General features: G+C 46.1%; 1 protein-coding gene and 2 long non-coding RNA genes across 5 annotated transcripts in view; 2 read left to right on the forward strand and 1 right to left on the reverse strand.

Moving 5' to 3' along the window:
* Positions 1–1487, forward strand: part of LOC310743691 — a 28479-nt gene extending 26992 nt beyond the window's left edge. Inside the window, exon 3 of the long non-coding RNA XR_014539170.1 lies at positions 1102–1487. This is a non-coding gene — a long non-coding RNA (uncharacterized lncRNA). The remainder of the gene's footprint in view (positions 1–1101) is intronic.
* LOC310743414 lies at positions 505–9219 on the reverse strand. Of its 2 annotated transcripts, none has more exons than XR_014539004.1 (4): positions 9087–9219; positions 5337–5482; positions 3351–3497; positions 505–830 (listed from the first exon to the last, which is right to left on the reverse strand). It is a non-coding gene; the product is annotated as an uncharacterized lncRNA (long non-coding RNA). The 2 variants fall into 2 exon arrangements; XR_014539005.1 differs by lacking the exon at positions 9087–9219 and adding an exon at positions 6864–7097.
* ITGA6 (integrin subunit alpha 6) overlaps positions 8541–20993 on the forward strand; it is a 66875-nt gene continuing 54422 nt past the window's right edge. Inside the window, exon 1 of one of the 2 annotated variants that reach the window (XM_083627395.1) lies at positions 8541–9223. In XM_083627395.1, the coding sequence (XP_083483521.1) occupies positions 9069–9223 (155 nt within the window). In that variant the 5' untranslated portion in view covers positions 8541–9068. The remainder of the gene's footprint in view (positions 9224–20993) is intronic. The other variant, XM_083627394.1, reaches the window with a different exon arrangement.

Genomic DNA, 20993 nt, shown 5'->3' on the forward strand with positions numbered 1-20993 from the left:
TAAGCACGTGCGCCCACGGTTTTCCGGCGTTTGCACAGACGCGATTTTCAGCGTCTGCACAGACGTGATTTTCTGTGTCTGTGCAGATGTGATTTTCGGCGCCGCAGAAGTGAGTCCCCATGCCGTGCTGCACCAGTTTAGTGCAGTGCGTGGGGACTCGACGAGCGGGCGGCTCGGTTCGGAGGTGGCTCGTGGGCTGGTTAAATGACCCCTGTGGGCCGCTTGTGGCCCATGGGCCTTAGGTTGCCAACCCCTGATCAAGAGCATCCCTCCACTGACTGCCAAGGTAACAGGAATGTGGTGACGGAAGCACTTAAGTGGGAGCACTAGCAGCTGGGAGGGAGGGATATTCTATCCCCCATCCTGCACCCATCGCTTCTCCCAGGATTTGCTCCCATCTGGGAGCAGAAGATACCTAAAGGACGGTAGTGGCAGCTTACTGGAGCGCCTCTGATGCAACTGGCCTGCCTAGGTTGTTGCTCATGGAAAGAAGGAAGAAAAAGAAACATTCCCCCCTTCCTGTACAGAGGTATCTTCCTGGAGCACAACTGGGTTGTGTCCCTATCGATATTTCAATTAAAACGTTCATTTAAGATCAGAGAGAGGTTTCTGTGATATTTACAAGGATTCCACTCTCAACCACCCACCCACAACTGTCAGTTTCATGGAGACCAGGGTAGGGAAGACGGTAAAATAAATGGTGATGCAGCAGGGCAGATAATGAAGAATTCGAGAGGGTTAGATTGTCAGCAACCGCATCTCCTCCAAGTCAGGGTGTGGGCCAGCAATTTGGCTGAAGGTCTTCTGCACAAGTTGGAGGAACACAGCGACTGTAAAGCAGGAAACGCATGCCTTGTCAGGGCATTAAGTGACGCAGATTCCGGAGTGATCATTAAAGCATTTGAAAACGAATGTGTGATTTTGGCCTTAACCTGTATTAGCCCAAATGTGCTGACTCCGGGTGGTTTGCAGATCTGGCTGGCTGTGACTCAGTGAAAGTTAATCTGTTTGATATTAAAAGACTGCTGGTTCATGACACTATTTGATTCATTAGAGACATTATTGCTTAACTCCTGTGATGTTATCTTCCACCCACTACAGGACTGGATAATAGACACCCAGGAGCAGCAGTGTAAATACCTCACGTAAAAGCCACCTGAGGGTATGAATCGTCTTCATCTCTGGCGTGTGGAGACAGAGCACATCAAAATATTTAGGTGTTGGCTCGCTGCAGTCATGATGAAGAAATGTCTTCCAGCAGGAAGGAAACCTCGGGCAGACATTTCACCAAAATTCACTGACTGAATAAATCGTGAAAGCAACCAACTTGTGTTTGTTTGCTTCTATCCTTATCTGAAAGTGAGCATGACATCGAGCTGTGCAAGGGTGCTTTTTCAAGAGTTCTGCATTTACACCTATTGAATGGAGAAATGAACCAACAGGACTTACCGTATTTTTCGCTCTATAAGACTCACCAGACCACAAGATGCACCTAGTTTTCGGAGGAGGAAAACAAGAAAAAAAATATTCTGAATCTCAGAAGCCAGAACAACACGAGGGATCGCCGCGCAGTGAAAGCAGCAATCCCTCTTGCTGTTCAGTCTTCTGGGATAGCTGGGCAGCCTGCATTCGCTCCATAAGACGCACACACATTTCCCCTTACTTTTTAGGAGGGAAAAAGTGAGTCTTATAGAGCAAAAAATACGGTACCCTTATTTCCTGATCCAGATACTTGGATGTAAACATTTAGGACATACATTTAAAGCACACGACTTCCCCGCAAAGAATCCTGGAAACTGTAGTTTGTTAAGGGAACTGTAGCTCTCTAAGGGGTAAACTAAAGTTCCCAGGATTCTGAGAGGAAATGTGCTTTAAACGTATGGTATGTTATGTAGCCTGGGACAATTTGGGAGTGGTTTCCATTGTGTTCATTTTACCCTGGAACTTCCCAGCGTTCTCCAACTGCCATCAACCTTGGCTAGCATGACCAATGGTCAGGGATGGTGGGAGCCACCATTGAATAGCTTCTAGAAGTTCACAGGTCACCCATGCCGTTAAATAATCAAGCTGAATTGTATATCAACAATGGACTGTTGGTCTATTTGTGGGGAAAACTCTATGATGTGCCCAAGATTCTGAGAAGACTGAAAAGAAGACTAACAGAGTCTGTTCAAACCAGTAATTACTTGTAACAAAAATATTATTTTTAACACTCAGATTTTGAGCACTAGGACTTACAGGGGGAGCGTGGAGTTCCTCTGGGAATTATTAACGTAAGAACTGAAGATAACTTAGAACTTGCTTTCTGTTAAGGTTTGTTCCAAAACTATGAGGATTAGTTCTATATTCCAGTAACAGTTTTCTAGGTTTTGTCAAAAAGGCCATTAGAGTAAAAGCTTAGGGAAGAGAATTATGGACGAACAGCAAAAGAATAGAACTGCTACAAACCACCGTGTATTAATTGCTTCTCTTAAGACAATGGCTTTCCCGAATTGTCGTGAATGGGTCACTCAACCCCCACCCATCGTTGGTAAGTCCTGCACATCAGTAATTAATGGTTGCTTTGTTACGACTTTGGGTCTAATGGATAAACTAGTGAATCACTTGAAGTCAGCGAAGCTCGCACAACTATTCCTATTGTCTGCCCTGATCCCATGAAACCCCTTATGCCAAACTGATTAGATTTACTGTTCACTTGCTAAGCTTGTCTGTTCACAACAGCATAATGCAATCAAGCATTTTGAAGAGCGAAACTGGAGCTCCACAGAGGAATGGGATGGCGGGAGCTTCCTTACAAAGTGTGTGTGTGTGTGTGTGTGTGTGTGTGTGTGTGTGTGTACGTTTATTCCTTTAGCCCTTTCCTCTTTTCATTCAAGACTGGCTGGAGGCTAATTTTAAACCCCTCCCCCCCCCAAAAAAAACCACCCCACGCTCATCCACTTCCCGTCTGGCATGTCTCTTTATCTGGCAAAGTTTTATTCCCTTAAAAAAAGTTTCTGGCATAAAATAGTGAATGGGCTTTGCTTGGCAGGGGGCGAGAGTGGAAATAAGCACATTATAAAGGAGGAGAGAAATAAGAAAAAAGCCAGCATTTTGATACAATGGCTGTTTAAAAACGCCCTGTAACTAGGCCCCAACTCTGCAAAGAGTTAGGTAAGCGAAACCTTTTAAGTAGTGTAGATCCATTAGCTGGAGTAAAACTGCTTTTAGTGAAGAAATGTTAAGCATAAATGGAAAACCCCTTTGGCATTAAAAGTTATACTTAGAAATAATTGGGTAGATAATAGCCAAACAAAGGTTAAGGTGGAAAACATAAACCAATAGAAAGCATCGAAAGCAAATGTACTTACAGAGGCCCCGATTCTTTGTTTGCATGTGTTTCACCAAAACAAGCAATGTTTGTGGTAAGGTATAAGTGAATGGGTGAACATCAAACAGTACTTTTTCTGTTTTCACTCAACAGCCAGTTCTTACTTTAGATTATCTGAAGTATACACCTGAAAATGTAAATAACACAAATAAATAAATACTAGCCAAGCACCCCCATTGTACTGCTTTCGATGTCAGCCTTAAAAAAGAAAAAAAGTATGGACAGGCAGACACATAATTTTATTATATCTATTTGTTTTTAAAACTTGATTTTATGTGTATTTGATCATTTTATTATGCCTACTTGTTTCCAACATCTGTTGATTTCTATCTGCATATCCTTAAGATTTTATATTTATTTTGTATGTACTGTAAACTGCTTAGAGGTTGGTGTTTTTAAATTAACCGTGCTAGGCATATAAATATATGTATTTGGACACATGTCTGTCATGCAGGTACACTCATCAAGATGCGAGAATGGTTGCAGCAGCTCCTAATTAAACACACAAAGTGGCAAAATCTAACTGTCCGACATGTAATGTGTGGGAGCAATCAGAGCTACTTTTGTCAATGTTGAAATGGTGCTGATGTACTCATTGTGGCTGAATGTTATCGGATCCCTTCACAGGCTTCCTGTCTCCAGCCCAAACTCCTTGTCCTCACTTTAACATGACCTTGCCTCGTCTTCTGACCCTTGTTTCTCTTCAGATCCCTGCTTGCGACGTGTGCCCTTCCAGATCTACTACCTTCAGCGAACAAAAGGACTCTTGCTCCCTTAAACTGCTCCTCCCATTCTCCCTCACTGCTCCCTATATGCATGCAGTGCCACACTGTCTCTCTCACTTCCTTTCAATTTGTCACGAGTTTGGACAGTCTTGATTTACTCTGAATTGATATATGTTACGGTTTTGCCTGAAGTGTCGTGGCTGTGGGTGAGTGTTGGTGTTTTGACTGAAGAGCCTTCATGTTTCTTAAAGGCCTGGTTCTCAAAAGTTGACTTTGGGGAACAAGATGACTTTCCCAGTCCAACCCCTAGCTGGGGGGGGGGGGTGTTGAACCTGCTACCATCTGAATGAAAACCAAGTGCTTTCCCAACGAGCTACAGCCCCCGCCCCAAGCCACATAGTCCACATGCATTTCTGTAACTCTAACCCCCCAGCCTAGATGTTACTCCATCAAGATAACTAAAAGTATCTATAGCACCATGAAATTCTCCTAAGCTTGAACAAGCGTAGAAACGACCTAGAGCAGTGTTTTCCAACCTTGGGTCTCCAGCTGTTTTTGGACTACAACTCCCATCATCCCTGACCACTGGTCCAGCTAGCTAGGAATGATGGGAGTTGTAGTCCAAAAACAGCTGGAGACCCAAAGTTGGGAAACACTGACCTAGAGATTTCCAGCTTGCACTTACTGTGCTGTCTAATACCGCAGTATTTTCTACCGAGGCTCTCAAAGGGACTCCCAAAACCAAACCTACTTCCACAAAATAATCTACGTACTGTAAACACAGAAGCGCTGAGAGGTTCACATAGGAGGCATCTGAGTACAGTGGTACCTCGGGTTAAGTACTTAATTCGTTCCGGAGGTCTGTTCTTAACCTGAAACTGTTCTTAACCTGAAGCACCACTTTAGCTAATGGGGCCTCCTGCTGCCGCTGTGCTGCCAGAGCCCGATTTCTGTTCTTATGCTGAAGCAAAGTTCTTAACCTGAAGCACTATTTCTGGGTTAGCGGAGTCTGTAACCTGAAGCGTATGTAACCCGAGGTACCACTGTACTTAAATCCATATATGTATTGGTATTGTCAGTGGTTTCTGACAGTCCTGTGCTGAAATGTAGACCCTGAGTGATGCTTAACAGTGGCGATTTATTATCTCCCAGACTCTCGTCTCGTGTAACACGACTGCCCCAGCTAACAGACCTCTTTGCATTCTGGTAACTAACGGCAACTATGCAGAGGTTTTGCTTACATGGGGAAATGAAGCCATTGTCCGGGGCAAATAGCTCAGGCCTTCGTTTACCAAAAAAACACTCTCTGTGCTGCTGACTCAGTCCTTTGGCGGTTCTACTTTGGAGGGAGACGAGTCCAGTTGTCAGTGCGCTGTTCCTTTTGCAGCTTGTGTGCAAGGCAGAGAAAGAAATGAACGGAGCTTAGCACACTTTAAAAACAAACATTTTTACTGCAGCCTGACATGGTCCGCTTTATGCTAGCATGAAGCAAGCACTGACATACAGTGCTGAATGAAGACCTAAGACGCACACTTCGTTTCAATGATCTTCTATTATGTGCTACCAAGATGCTCAACGTTATGGAGGGAGGAGCTGCAGGATCAGGCCAGTGGTCCATCGTGTCCAGCATCCTATTCTCATAGTAACCAACCAGATGCCTATGGGAAGTCCAAAAACAGGACCAAGCACAGGAACACTCTCCCCTCCTATGATTTCTAGCACCTGGTATTCAGAATGTCCCTATTTTCATCAGAGAAATGTTGGAGGCTATGGAAACATACAGCCTCTAACCACGAAGGCAGAGCATAGCCATTGTGACTAATAGCCACAGATAGCCTTTACCTCCCTGAATCTGTCTAATCCAAGATGGCGGCCGCCATCGCTGCCTCCTGTGGGAGCCAAACATCCCACAGTGCTAAGATGGCTACAGGACTCCTACCCACGATTTGAATAGTACTTAAAACCCTGGACTGCCAGATTGCAATTACTGACATTCAGAACAAACCTATTCGGGGTTTTTTTACAGAGTTTTATTCTAAAATGCATTGATTGTAATCTAGGTTGGGGGGGGGGGAAATCGTATATTTGGTTTACGAACTCGTTTCACCTGCTGCCTGAAAGATACACAGCTGTGTGTTCAACATACACCAACAAAATTATACACTTCAGGCCAAATACATGTGCAAATGTGCTTTTTTTGTGTCCCTCTGACAGATGAAGACTTTAGCGATGAAAGAGACCATTCTTAAAGTGTATCCAGAAGGCAGATTGGAGTGCCTCATTTGGCTCCAGCTCCCTACCCACCTTTCCCCCCTCTTTAAAAATGAACATTTCAGCTTCAACCCTATCATTAGGCAAAGAATCGTTACATTGATGAGGAGAGCATTGCTGGCACGGCTACAGCTCAATATGGAACCCCAGCAGGCCCACATCTTGCAGTGCGCTTGGCAGAGTCCCAGCATGCCATTAATAAACAGGCAGCTGAAAATCCAGCGATGGCAGGACACGTGTGAGCTGAAGAGACTCACAGCTTACATCTTGCTGAGAGACCATCCTTGGCAACAATGACTTCCACAGAAACATATTTATTACTTTTTTAAAAAAAAAACCCTGTATCTTGCCATTTCTTCCCAAAAGCAGCTTACAATAAAAACAATTACATTCTTATTGTTATTATGATTATTATTATTATTTAGTCACTTTCCACCCAAAAGGTTTTCTAGCAATTTACATTGAAAAACATATACAGAAATAAATTACAGTGGTACCTCGGAAGTCGAACAGAAACTGTTCCAGAAGTCTGTTCGACTTCCAAAACGTTCGGAAACCAAAGCGCAGCTTCCGATTGGCTGCAGGAAGCTGCTTCAGCCAATCGGAAGCAGTGGAAGCCCTGTTGGATGTTCGGGTTCCAAAGAATGTTTGTAAACCGGAACAGTCACTTCAAGGATTGCGGTGTTCGGGAACCAAAACGTTCAACAACTCGCAAGGTACGGGATCCAAGGTACGACTGTATGCCCTGGGAAGAAAGGGGGAACCATAGAACACATTAATATTCCATACAATATAAAGTGGTACCTCAGGTTTCATACGCTTCAGGTTACATATGCTTCAGGTTACAGACTCCGCTAACCCAGAAATATTACCTCGGGTTAAGTACTTTGCTTCAGGATGAGAATAGAAATTGTGCTCCGGCGGTGCGGCAGCAGTAGGAGGCCCCATTAGCTAAAGTGGTGCTTCAGGTTAAGAACAGTTTCAGGTTAAGAACGGACCTCCACAGCTCCACATCAGATGCGGCCAAGGTATTTGCTGTGGGTAGAATACATCAACCTGTCCTCCGGCAAATATACCAATTGCAACGGAGTCGGCCTTAAGTGCACATATAACCAGAGAGCTGTGGGGAGGATGTGTCTTGTCATTCGTACTTTAGGTGGTTGTTTACGGAGGCACCGGGGCAACACCTGAAGCAAACACAATTGCAGGGTCAGGTGGTCCTAGGTTGCCAGATAGTGAGCTCGTCCGTCCGACACATGAACCACAGGACCTTGAAACATTTATGCACTCATGTCACGCAGGCGCTGCCCAGTCAAGGCTCCCAGATGCATGCGCACATAGGTGTGTAAGGGCATGTGCCCGCATTCACACACCTCAGTTGTTTGCTGCAGGAAATGACAGCAGAACACCGTCTGCAGCGAGGAAGAATGGAGCCACTCAGTTTCATATTGGTTTAGAATTTTTGGCTTGGCACGGGAGCATGGAATGTGTGCAAGGCCTTCAAGAGGACGTATTATTATGGCTTAGCTTTCGCGGACAGCCAGTGTGTTGTGGGCACGAGAATCTCGGTCTAGGTGTGCTGAAATCCATGTTCAAATACCAACCTACCAACCATGAAGGTCACTGAGAGGTTTTGGGCTATTTGCTATGCTTTCTCTCTACTGAGCTGACAGGGTCCTTATGAGAATAAAATGTCTGTGGGCGAGGGGGAAGATTCATTGCCCATGGGTGCCTTGAGCTCCTTGTAGGAGTGGGATATAAACAGATAAATAGTCACTACACGTTGGGGCTCGCAGGGCTAATTGCATCTCCCTAGACCACTCTATTCTTCCTTGGTCAGACCACACCTGGAATACTGTGTCCAATTCTGGGCACCCCAATTTAGGAATGATGTCGACAAGCTGGAAGGTGTGCAGAGGAGGGCAACCAAGACGATCAAGGGTCTGGAAACCAAACCTTATGAGGAACTGTTGAAGGAGCTGGGTATGTTTAGCTTGGAAAAGATTTTGGCAGAAAGCCAATCTGGGGTCCACCATCTGTTCCAGAAAGTTGTCATCTCTGGTTTGGGGAGGGGGGGCGGGATCTCACATAAGGAAGAATGGTGGTATATATAAATTTAATAAATAATAACAATAATAACAACAACAGCACACTAACAGCAGTGAAGCTGGACCGCATCCTAACATTGGAGAACAGTGAGTCTCTGGCTGTTAACCAGAAAGTTGGCGGTTCGAGTCCTGTGGGCAGAATTCCTGCATTGCAGCAGGGGGTTTGGACTACATGACTCTCGAGATCCGTGCCAACTCTGCGCTTCTTATGAACACGCCCCAATCTGTTCCTGGAGAGCGGTCAGCCCGAATGATTCCAGCCGCCTTGACTCAGATTTTCTGGGCAACAGGCAAAGCGGAGTTCCGGCAGGCCGGGCTGGGCTGGGCAGGGCAGGGCAGAGCGCGGCAAGGCAGCCGTGCGCGCTCGGGGAGAGACGGGGCGGGGCTCCGCGCTTGTTGTTCGTCACTTGGTGCAAAGCCCGAGCGAGTCTCCGGAGAGAACAACGAGCTCATTCACGGAGTGGCAAGCGAGGCAGGCAGCCAAGCCGGGCGAGGAGCGCGCCCCGCCAGCCTGGATTTTCCTCCTCGCCCTTCATCCAGCGACAAGCCCTTCCCTGGGATTTGCAGCCGCGCGTGGCGCACCCTCCCGGCCCCATGCCGCCGCTTCTCTACCTGTCCCTCCTGCCGGGGCTCGTCCTCGCCTTCAACCTGGACACGGGCAACGTGGTCATGTGGAGCGGGGACTCCGGAAGCCTCTTCGGCTTCTCCCTGGCGATGCACCGGCAGCTGCAGCCCGAGGACAAGAGGCTGTAAGTGGGTCCGTGGTGGGGAAAAGAAGTTGCCTGCATCTTGATCCCGGCTGGGTTTTTTGGAAGGGGGCTAGTAAATTGTGGGGGTGCGGGATCCCTCGGCTTGCCTAGTCCTAGATGCGCCGCGTACTGGACTGGAACAGTTTCTGGCTCCCGAGAAGCCTTAATGCGGATCCTCTGTCTTGGGCAGAGTTCTTGGCTGGGCTGAAGCGCTGATCGCCAGATTCCGAAGTCGATTTAAGTCGTTTGCTTCTTTTGCGGGGGGGGGGGGTAGGATGCAAACGTGTTGCGCCCTCGCGGCGCGCGCAAGGCCCGCAGGTGCGATCGGGCAGAAGTAACCACACTCGCGCGCGCACAGGCTGCCGTGCGAAGCGGCGCGCTCGCTTGGATCAAAGGATCCGTCGTTGCGAGCCGCGATTCTGTGCTTTCCCCACTCCTTGGGGTCCTGTCGAGGATGGAACCCGGGGCTGGACGGGATCCGCTCAGCTTTGGGGAAGCGGAGCCGGAGGCGCTGCTTATTCGGAAGTTTGTTCGCCGCCTGTGCCCGCCTTGCGATTTCTCCACCAGGGGGATGGAGGTGTGGAGCCAGCAGGCAGGGTGAGGCTCCCAAGGACACCAACTTCCGCCGGTGTGTGTGTGTGGGAAATGCCTCCCTCTCCCCAACCGACCCCCGATCGCGGATTTGCATGGAGTTATTTTGTGCATGGGTGTGTGTGTGTGTGTTATTTTTGGCTAAAACCCAAAATGGGGATGGAAGGACCCAGCAACCACCTGTTATGGCGGGCTGTGTTATGATAGGGGGGAAATCAAGAGTTGCTGCAGAAAACGCGACGGACGGATGGGACGGATCAAAATGTCGGAAGGGAACTGGGTGTTTTGAAAAAAAAGTGGCTGATCCTGGTTGTTGCTCCGGGAGCCACTACCTGAGGGAGAACTAGAGTTGGGGATCCATTAAGCCAAACGAGATTCTCGGAAAAGGCTTGGTTTGGAACAAAACAAAACCTGCCCCAGTGTGTTTGCGCATTCCTGATCCCTGCTAACAAAGAATGCCGACGGGGGTGTAGGGCAACAAAAGGACCTTCCCCCTCAGGGAATGCAAACTTTTCAGGTCGGTTGAGCAGCAACGCCGAAGGGCGGTGCTAAAATAAGCAAGTGTTTATATGCTCCCCTTCAGGAAAGCACGTTGAAAAAGGCAGGATGCCCGGTTTGAACAGCATTTGAACGGTGCCATTTTTTGAAGAAGAGGAAAGAATCCTTTGGCATTTTGTGGGTGTGTAAGCTTTGCCCAGTCATGCCAACACACAGCTGAGATACATGTCTCTCATGACAATCACAAGATATGCTTGCCCCCAACTTTTCCTTAACTCTTCTTGCGGACGGATGTAGTAAACAAGAGCTTAAATGAGGGAGAGGCTTTTAAATTGGGTTGCCACCTGGTTCAGAAAAACAAGTACAACCACAGTCTGGCCTTCTCTTCGCTGTTAACACAGAGATTTAATCTTCAGAAATTGCCTTAAATTCATGTGACTAAATATGATTATCTGCAGATTGCTGCAGCAGACCCTCCAAGTGTCCATATTCTCCAAGGCCGTCCCTGATTTAGAGAAGCTGCTTCTGACTTGATCCTGGAATGTCCCACTTTTCCTTAGGGCTGCTGACCCTAATTTCATTGCAGAATTGAGCCCTCTAAAGGCAATCCTGTTTAGGGAAGTTTTAAAAATGTTTTATTATGTATTTATATATGTTGGAAGCCGCCCAGAGTGGCTGGGGCAACCTAGTAAGATGTGTGGGGTATAAATAGTAAAATTATCATTATGGAATGGGACGTCCCTACTTTCATTGGATAAATGTAGGAGGGTATGGGAGCCACCACCACCAAGGCCACCAGCTGTGTCACCTTGTGGAGAAGCAGTGTTGGCATTGGTGCTGATTCCCTGAAAGAACTTGCAAGATCTCACCCAAATCTCATGAGGCCTAGCCAGGATGCCTTTCCTGCTATAGCTTCTGGGCTTGACAAGGCATGTGACCCTCACCTGTTCTGATTCCACTCCAGCAGACGAATCACACACCTCCTCCCCTAGCTAGCGAGCCCCACCTGGGCTGTGGAAGTGCCACTGTGCTCTGCCAAACCACCTCACCACCACCACCACCCGTGGGGCACTCGCCACCACTGTGCCACCTGCCAGTGGTGATGCAGCTGTACCAGCACTGCAGTGCTGGCCTAGGCGCCGATACCCTGAAAGAGCTTGCAAGATCTCACCCACATGAGATATTTTGCTCTCTTCGACATCTTGCAAGACTTTGATAAGATCTCGCAGGATATGAGCACCTATCCTGGCACCACTTCTCTGGCAGAGGTGTGGGCGTGGCAGGAGGTGCCCATGAGGGTGCTTTCTCGGGGGCTTCTGCTGCCTAAGGCAGTTACTTCACACCACTTCATAGGTGGGCTGGCCTTGCCGGAGGTCATTATGGGTATGTACACTGGTATCTGTTTACCTGTGAGCACACACCTTTAGTATGTGTTTTTTAAAATTAAAAAAAAATACAAGTTTCTCAGTCTACCAGATTTTCACAAAACAGCAGCCGTGTGTGTGTTGCTCCAAGGCAGGAAACCTGAGATCCATGGGTATTTGTTTACATGTACACATAACACCAAGGGACGCGGGTGGCACTGTGGGTTAAACCACAGAGCCTAGAACTTGCTGATCAGAAGATTGGCGGTTCGAATCCCCGCGATGGGATGAGCTCCCATTGCTCAGTCCCTGCTCCTGCCAACCTAGCAGTTTGAAAGGACGTCAAAGTGCAAGTAGATAAATAGGTACCGCTCCAGCGGGAAGGTAAATGGCGTTTCCGTGTGCTGCTCTGGTTTGCCAGAAGCGGTTTAGTCATGCTGGCCACATGGCCCGGAACCTGTATGCCGGCTCCCTCGGCCAATAAAGCGAGATGAGCACCGCAACCCCAGAGTCGGTCACGACTGGACCTAATGGTCAGGGGTCCCTTTAGCTTTACCTTACACATAACACCTGTGATCTACCATGCTTGCACAAAAGAGCAGTCCAAAAATAAAAATAATTGATGCCTCACTCCAAACTAGGTAAGGATTTGGAGTTGGTCACATTTGGAGTTGTTGCCTGTCGCTTCATTTCCTCCCCCTTTCCTGCCCATCTCCTGGGCCCATGGGCGGAGCGAGGGGGGGGAGCAGAGGAATCCACAAATATTGAAAAGCATTGAAAATACTCAGTTATTACCAAGTGCCCCGATTTTCCAGGGACGACCCTGATTTAGAGAAGCTGTCCCTGTTTCTGATTTGATCCCATTTTCCTTAGGATGTCCCTGTTTTCACCGGAGAAATGTTGTGGGGTATGGAGTTATCCCACCCTGAAGCTGTCTGAAGGCAATCCTGCATAGGGAGGTTTGTTTAATGTTTAATGCTTCATTGTGTTTTTATAGGTGTTGGAAGCTGCCCAGAGTGGCTGGGGCAACCCAGTAAGATGTGTGGGGTATAAATAGTAAAATTATCATTATGGAATGGGACGTCCCTATTTTCATTGGAGAAAAGTTGGAGGGTATGCTGCAGATGAATCAGCTGTAAAGGGGTAGAGCATGAGACTCCTAAGCGCAGGGTTTGGGGTTTGAGCCCCACTTGGCGCAAAAGGTTCATGCATGGCAGCGGGTTGGACTAGATGACCCTTGTGCTCCATTCCAACTCTACAATTCTGTGATTCTAGGTGCAGGTTGAAAAACGGAAAACGCTCGTAGTTTAAATTCTATCATTGCTTGAACATTTGGCATAAGAGAAAGCTGTGTGCAGGGACCATCTGGGTATATTTTTTGAAGGACACACTTTCGGTCAAGCCTAAATACCAATTTTGCGCTGAGGAAGAATCTGATAAAAGAGCATGGGAAACAGGTGAAGTGATGCCACCTTTAAGATCAATGCAACTGTGTTGTGTGTCTTGCTCATCTATAGATAATTGGTGAGATCAGAATTGCTGTATATAACACCTCTTAACCTGAACGTGTTAATAACTGGTGGGAAACCTTTGGTCTGTGGGCCAAATATTTGGCCTGTGAGTTGGTTTTGCGAAGCCATGTCCACTAGTCTTTTACTTGATACATGAATTGGAGGGGGTTGTACTAGATGGCCCTTGGTTTCTGTGATTCTATATGATGACCGGTGTGGGGCTGGTGAAGATACTGCTGGGCCAAAATGGGCTTTGCAGAGCCCTGCTGATTGTAAAATTCTGGTTGTCAGCTGGTCAATGCTTGCAGAGAGCTGTGCTTGGCATTTGAGGGGGGACTATAACTCAGCTGATTGTCAGGGCTTCAGAGCAGGGCAGTCTGCAAACCCCAAAGATCATCTCATTCAATAATTTACATATAGTCCTAGGTTTTCACAAGTGCAGCATTTTTATACATTTAGCACAGGCTTCCTCAACTTCGGTCCTCCAGATGTTTTTGGCCTACAACTCCCATGATCCCTAGCAAGCAGGACCAGTGGTCAGGGACGTCTCCAAACATCTGGAGGGCCAAGGTTGAGGAAGCCTGATTTAGCACTTTAGAATGGCGTGTTTTTACATACGTTATCTTGTATTCCTTACACCAACCTTGCATGATCACCCAGCATTATCCTAATTGTAGATGTACAGTTAAGGCTGAGAGTGTTGCTTACGGCCGCTTGCTGAGCTCATGGCACAGCTAAAATTCAACCCACAAATTTCATATTCTCAGCAGTGCAATCCTGTGCATGTCTACCCAGAAGTAAGTCCCTTTGAGCACATCGGGGTTTATTCCCAGGTAAGTGAGCATAGGATTTCAACTTCATTCTCTTAGTCTGTAGTCCTATACTCACATTTCTTGGGAATAAGGTAAAGGTAAAGGGACCCCTGACCATTAGGTCCAGTCATGACCGACTCTGGGGTTGTGCGCTCATCTCACTCTATAGGCCGAGGGAGCCGGTGTTTGTCCTCAGACAGCTTCCAGGTCATGTGGCCAGCATGACTAAGCCACTTCTGGCGAACCAGAGCAGTGCACGGAAACGCCGTTTACCTTCCCGCCGGAGCGGTAGCTATTTATCTACTTGCACTTTGACGTGCTTTTGAACTGCTAGGTTGGCAGGAGCTGGGACCAAACAACAGGAGCTCACCCCGTTGCACGGATTTGAACTGCTGACCTTCTGATCAGCAAGCCCTAGGCTCTGTAGTTTAACCCACAGCACCACCCGCGTCCCTATTCTATTATTCCCTTATTCTTGGGAATAAGTCCCATCAAATGCAACAGGGCTTATGCACTGTGCTAGAGAACTTCATTTCAGCAAAACTTTGTTTCGCTCCAGGAACTGAGATGAAACAACTCTCATTCAACTCTTGAATATTTTATGTGAAATAAAGTAATGCATATATTGGAATGGGGAGCCTAAAGTGAAGAAAAACTGTGTTTGCAATGGGCTTAACAATATTTGAACTGCACCTCCCATTAAACATTAGCTTCTTTTCGTTCTGGAGGAGCAGAACGGAAGAGGAGAACTCCCTTTTCTTTGCCCTCAAGGCTCGGGTGAGCTGCCACAAGTACGAACATGTGCTTCCTTTGGGCATGGCTGCCGTATGCCATTGCTGGCGTCGACCCAGCATTTATCAACTTGCCTTTTGACTGCATTGTTTGTTGAGCTCTCTCACTTTTTGAGGGGTAGAAATAGACATAGCATCAAAAGCGTTCTTCACAAAAGCTTGGCTCCAGTTATGAGTGTAGAAACACACACATTTAATATAAGATTGCAGCCCTTAACACACCTATTTGGAAGTCATATCCAGTTAAATAAATGTTTAGGACTGGGGCGTAAGGCTGTATTACTGTTTATAAAATGAAAGCCGATGGATCTCAGGCAAAGGACATCAGATATATTTACAGGGGCTCTTGGAGACTTTAAGAACATAAGAGCCCTCCTGGATCAAACCAAAGGTGACTAGTCCAGCATCCTATTCTCATGGTAGCCAACCAGATGCCTATAGAGTAATAATAGTAATAATAATAATAATAATAATAATAATAATAATAATAATAATAACGTATTTATACATACATACATACATACATACCCTGTCCTTCTGGCTGGGTTTCCCTAGCCACCCTGGGCGGCTCCCAACAGAATATGAGAAACGTGAAAAAACATCAAACTTCCCTAAACAGGACTACCTTCAGATGTCTTCTAAAAGTCAGATAGTTGTTTATTTCCTTGACATCTGATAGGAGGGCATTCCACAGGGCGGGCGCCATTACTGAGAAGGCCCTCTGCCTGGTTCCCCGTAACCTCACTTCTCTCAGTGATGGAACCGCCAGAAGGCCCTCGGAGCTGGACCTTAGTGTCCGGGCTGAATGATGGGGGTGGAGATGTTTCTTCAGGTATACCAGCCTGAGGCTGTTCCTATGGGAAGCCTACAAGCAAGACGTGAGCACAATAGGGTTGGGCAATCTGCTTTTCAACGTCACAATATATCACCAGCTAAACATCGCTATATAATGATATATCGCGATGTGTGAAATAAGGATGGAGCAATGTAGAGGCACTGGCTGGCTTCATGGTTTTCCCCACTTTGTGATTTTTGCATAGTATTTTGTTGTTTAGTCGTCTTTGTTGTGTCCGACTCTCTGTGACCCCATGAACCAGAGCATGCTTTGGAAACTCTCACTTCTTCTCAAAGCTTCTCCTTTTTTATGTCCGTGGAGTTTTCTTGGCAAAATACTGGAGTGGTTTGCCAGTTCCTTCTCCGGTTGCATAGCATACACACACACATATCACGATTTGCAATATATTGCCAGGTCAAAAGTTATGAAACTGCTATCACGATATGGACTTCAAACTAGTTTTGGACAATATATCAATATATTGCCCAGCCCTAGAGCATGAGAGTTCTCTTCCAACTTTAACTGTCTTGAGGATTTTATTTTATTTTTACAATCAAGTGGTATATAAACTTTATTAAACAAACAGAAAAACTTGAACAGGCATACTGGCTCTGACAGCAAAGGGTAGAGCATAGTAGTCATTGCAGCTTGTAGCCTTTATCCTCCATGAATTTGCCTAATACAAGCTGGTTTCAAGATTCATATAGTTCTGACAACCGCAGAAAAAATATTTATTAAATTTGTATACTGCCCTTCATCCGAAGATCTCGGGGCAGGTTCACAGCATAAAAATACAAAATGCATAATAGAAACAAGAGCAAACCCAACCAAGCGCATAATCCCTGCCTCCCACCAACACATTTAAAAGGACACCAAGTGTTAATCAGCCCAAGGCCTGGTTGAAGAGGAATGTTTTCACTTCCTCAAATAGAAGAAGTGCTATCTTAAGTTGGCAGGGATATTTATACACCCATAGTTGTAGAAGGCTAAACATTATAAGGAAGGGAAATGAAATGCAAAAATGGAGGCTGTGATAAATATGTTCTTAAATGCATGTCAAATTATCCCTCTGTCCAATTGTAGCTCACTCAATAATGGAACGTTTCCATATTAAAAACATGTGAAACTTTCTTTGGAATAATGAGGTCACCCCAGGATGTGCATCAGGTGAGGTGAGGTGAAGTGAGGTTCACATGGACTTAGAAAAATATATATATACTCGTCTCTTATGTTGATAAGGAGGGAGTTGGGAAGCCACATTTGCTTTTGTTTCTTACTACATCTTTATCTCACCTTTCCTCCAAGAAACCCAAGGCCTTGTATAGCCATGGTTCTTCCCAATGAGCCACCCATATTTTATTATCGCAACCACCCTGAGAGGTAGATTGACCCAGGTTGATCTGGCGAGCTTTGTGGATGAGTGCAGGCTTGAACCTAGGCTTTCTCAGTCCTAATGTGGCACCAGTCACATTCACACAATACATTTGAAGCAGTATAAGACGGGGTGAGCTCCTGTTGTTCGGTCCCTGCTGCTGCCAACCCAGCAGTTCGAAAGCACGTCAAAGTGTAAGTAGATAAATAGGTACCACTCCAGCGGGAAGGTAAACGGCGTTTCCGTGTGCTGCTCTGGTTCGCCAGAAGCGGCTTAGTCATGCTGGCCACATGACCCGGAAGGTCTACGCCGGCTCCCTCGGCCAATAAAGCGAGATGAGTGCCGCAACCCCAGAGTCGGTCACGATTGGACCTGGTGGTCAGGGGTCCCTTTACCTTTAACAGTCTTGGCTTCCCCCAAAGCAGTGGTGGAGCTTCAAGCTTTGGGGGCAGGTGAAGAGCAGGCAAGGTCGTGGCTGGCGCACGTCCTGGTAGCGTGGCACACTGCCCACAGGGGCGTGGCACACTGCCCACGGGGGGGGGGAGCTGCAATGGCACCCCACTGGGATTGTGCCGCTGGGGGGTGCACTCCCCCTGCACCCCTGTTCCTCCACCAGTGCCCAAAAACATTATGGGAGTTGTTGTTAAGAGTGATGACAATTGTTAGGAGACCACTATTCCACACACACAGCAGCAATTCCAGAGTGGTTTAACAATTGGGTCCTATTCACAGGGAGTTCTGTGGGGGGAATAGAGGTTTCCTCACAACTCTTAACATCTGTAACAAACTACCACTCCCAGAATTCTTTGGGGGAAGCCATGACCGTTTAAAGTGGTATCATACTGATTCAAATGTATTGTGCGAATGTAGTCATTCTAACCACGACACCACACTGGGCCTGAAAGCTATACTTTTCCTTGCTAAGTGTGGCAATGCTATACAGATATTAAGTATTAATATTACTACTTCAAAACAAAATACCAGAACCTGTTTGCCAGTTGATAAGAATCTTGGGCAATCTTGGTAGTCAGGAATATATATTGGCTACTGTCTCCCAAATACAGTGGTGCCTCGCAAGATGAAATTAATTCATTCCGCGAGTCTTTTTGTCTTGCGATGTTTTTCGTCTTGCGAAGCACGGTCCATCGCAATTGCACCTCTTCAAGCGGCTTTAAGAAAAAAGCGAACAAACTCGCAAGACGTTTTCGTCTTGCGAAGCAAGCCCATAGGGAAAATCGTCTTGCGAAGCAACGCAAAAACCGAAAAAACCCTTTCGTCTTGCGCGTTTTTCGTCTTGCGAGGCATTCGTCTTGCGAGGCACCACTGTAGTATTGTTTCTTGGTGCATTAGACATAAAAAAATTTCCCGATACAGGGTTGCCTTCAGATGTCTTCTAAAAGTCAGATAGTTGTTTATTTCCTTGACATCTGATAGTGCATTTGGGGTGAGAATCATTTAAACACTAATGTGAGCACCTTAAATTGTGCCCAGAAACGAACTGGCAACCAACACAAACCAGTGGCCCAAAGACGAACATTTGGTTGATGGTTTGAAATCAAAATCTCTATTCAGCATTCTTATTGCTGTCAAGGGGCACCAAGCAGGTTACAACATGTCCTCACGACTGCCCTGTGAAGTAAGAAAGACAAGGAGATAGTGATTTACTCAAGGTCGAGAGAACTTAAGGGCTTGTATTCTCAACAATGTGTTTCCCCCCATCCAAATCTTAACACCCAGTCGCTTCTCCTCATAGACACACCAAATGTTAGCGACATTATCCCTTTCTCCTTCAAGAGAATCAGGATTAACTCTGTGACGCACTGCAGTGTTCTCCACAAGGCCCTTGCTGGAATGAGTGGAAATGTTTGTTAATCTAAAAAAAGTACCCAATGTAAACACAAGTTTAAGGTGCAATCTGTCTAGTTCAGCTGCTCTGTCACCTCCATTTGTTTCCTTGTGACTTCTTGTTTGCAAATCCCATGCAAGTCCCACAGAAAGTTTGGAGTGGGGATGTTAAGAAAGTGTGTGTGTGTTAGTGTGTATGGAAAGCAATGTTTGGTGTGCAGCGATTTAAGTGCTATGTGTGTAAAGCACTAGTTGATATACGGGGACTTCAGTTGATTTATAAGAGCAATGAATTGTTTGCAAACGGATTGCTTGCACACCCTGCCTTAAAAGAGTTCCTATACACAGCAAATGTGCATATGCTGAATTACCGGTAGATAAACTGGTGGTTTCTTTGTTTCCTGTTAAAAACAGCTAGCTAGGTCTGAGCCCGCCTAACAACTCTGTGGCCTGAAGAACAATATAGGGGGCATTATTTGGGTTAATTTGTATGGCAGTGGTTGTTTTTTTTGGTCAGGAATCATTACCCCCTCTGTGTAACTGAAGAAAATTCAGTACGTGCTCTGGTGATGCACAGATCTCTCCCATGGTCAGATTTGTCTTTAGCATACATTTCTAATTGTGGGCGAGATTTGTGCGTTAGTACTTCACGGCGCTTGTGTTTTTCCAGATATGCAAAAGAGCAGAAGTCGCTCTTGCACCTGCAAAATCTGGAGAGCGGGCAGGAGAGAGTAGAATGTGTATCAAATATCTCTTTGCTCTTAAAAAAAACACCAGCCATCACGCCCACCTCCCCAATTATCTTTTGTAGCTGAAAAATAAGACCTGTGAGGCAGCTGGAAATTTGTCACAGGTGATTCAGTGGGGGAGGGGAAGGCAGTCATGGAGGCACAAGAATATGGCCAGGGCGAAAGTTGAAACTGCACATGTGTGGCCTTGTGTGATGTGACTGAGCCACACAAGTAGATTTTGTTTCTAAGAAAATGAATTCCAGTTGTTGGGAATCACAAATATTGCACTTGAGTTGGGCCCTAAATGCAGGCTTGGCGTAGGCCACTGTGAGAACAGGATACTGGACTAGAAAGGCCTTTGGCCTGATCCAGCACGTTTTTCTTATGTCCTTAAAACATGTACAGATGTTCAGTAGGTTACTGTGTGTCCATGGTGCAGTTGTGTCATGTGCTTGGGCATACCAAAAGATAATTTTGTTTCTTGTTCTTCTGTATATTTTAATTTCTACTCAAACATTTAAGTGAGTCTCACAGCTCTGAAGTATTGGCCCGTTAGGGGAGGTCATGAGATTTCTTAAAAAACAGATTAGTTTCACTGCTCATAGATTAGCTTTATCTTCACACAGGTTGAGTAGTCTTAACGCATACATGAATCTTTTAAAGTGTGTATAAAAAGTGTGGTGTTGTACAAAAGACTGGCTACTAAACACCAAATACAGGCAGCGATCGATTTGCGTTCTGAGGCACTGTGCACTGGTGCAGTAGAATTGGAACACCCATTGAAAAAACCCTGCAAACCGCCTGTTCTGTGGTGTAGTGGTTAAGAGCGGTGGACTCGTAATCTGGTGAACCGGGTTCGATTCCCCGCTCCTCCACATGCAGCTGCTGGGTGACCTTGGGCTAGTCACACTTCTCTGAAGTCTCTCAGCCTCACTCACCTCACAGAGTGTTTGTTGTGGGGGAGGAAGGGAAAGGAGAATGTTAACTGCTTTGAGACTCCTTCAGGTAGTGATAAAGCGGGATATCAAATCCAAACTCTACAAACTCTACTTTTTGTGACATTTTCCGGTCACTTCTGGGTTCGGTGTAATGTGCATGTGTGCAGTTACACACATATTGAATGCGCCTAAAATGGTCATTGTCTGTAAGCTTTTTGAAAAATGGACTTGGAATGGACTTGGATTTGAAAAATATCTTGGAATAGCAACTACATATTCAGCCATATATCTTTTACTTTGTGTTACAAATTGTTTTTTATTTTTGTTTGTATTTATCAGCTTACTTTTTCTACAACTCAGATGTTTCTGCGACTATGTATAGATTTTTTTTTTTAAAAGATAGGAAGCATGGGTTGTGTGACAAATATAACCAATGTGCACAACTGGGAGGATAATTCTGATCCATGTATCCTGAATAAAGT

This window comes from Podarcis filfolensis (genome assembly GCF_964270895.1).
Source record: "Podarcis filfolensis genome assembly, chromosome: 1".
Taxonomy (NCBI): domain Eukaryota; kingdom Metazoa; phylum Chordata; class Lepidosauria; order Squamata; family Lacertidae; genus Podarcis; species Podarcis filfolensis.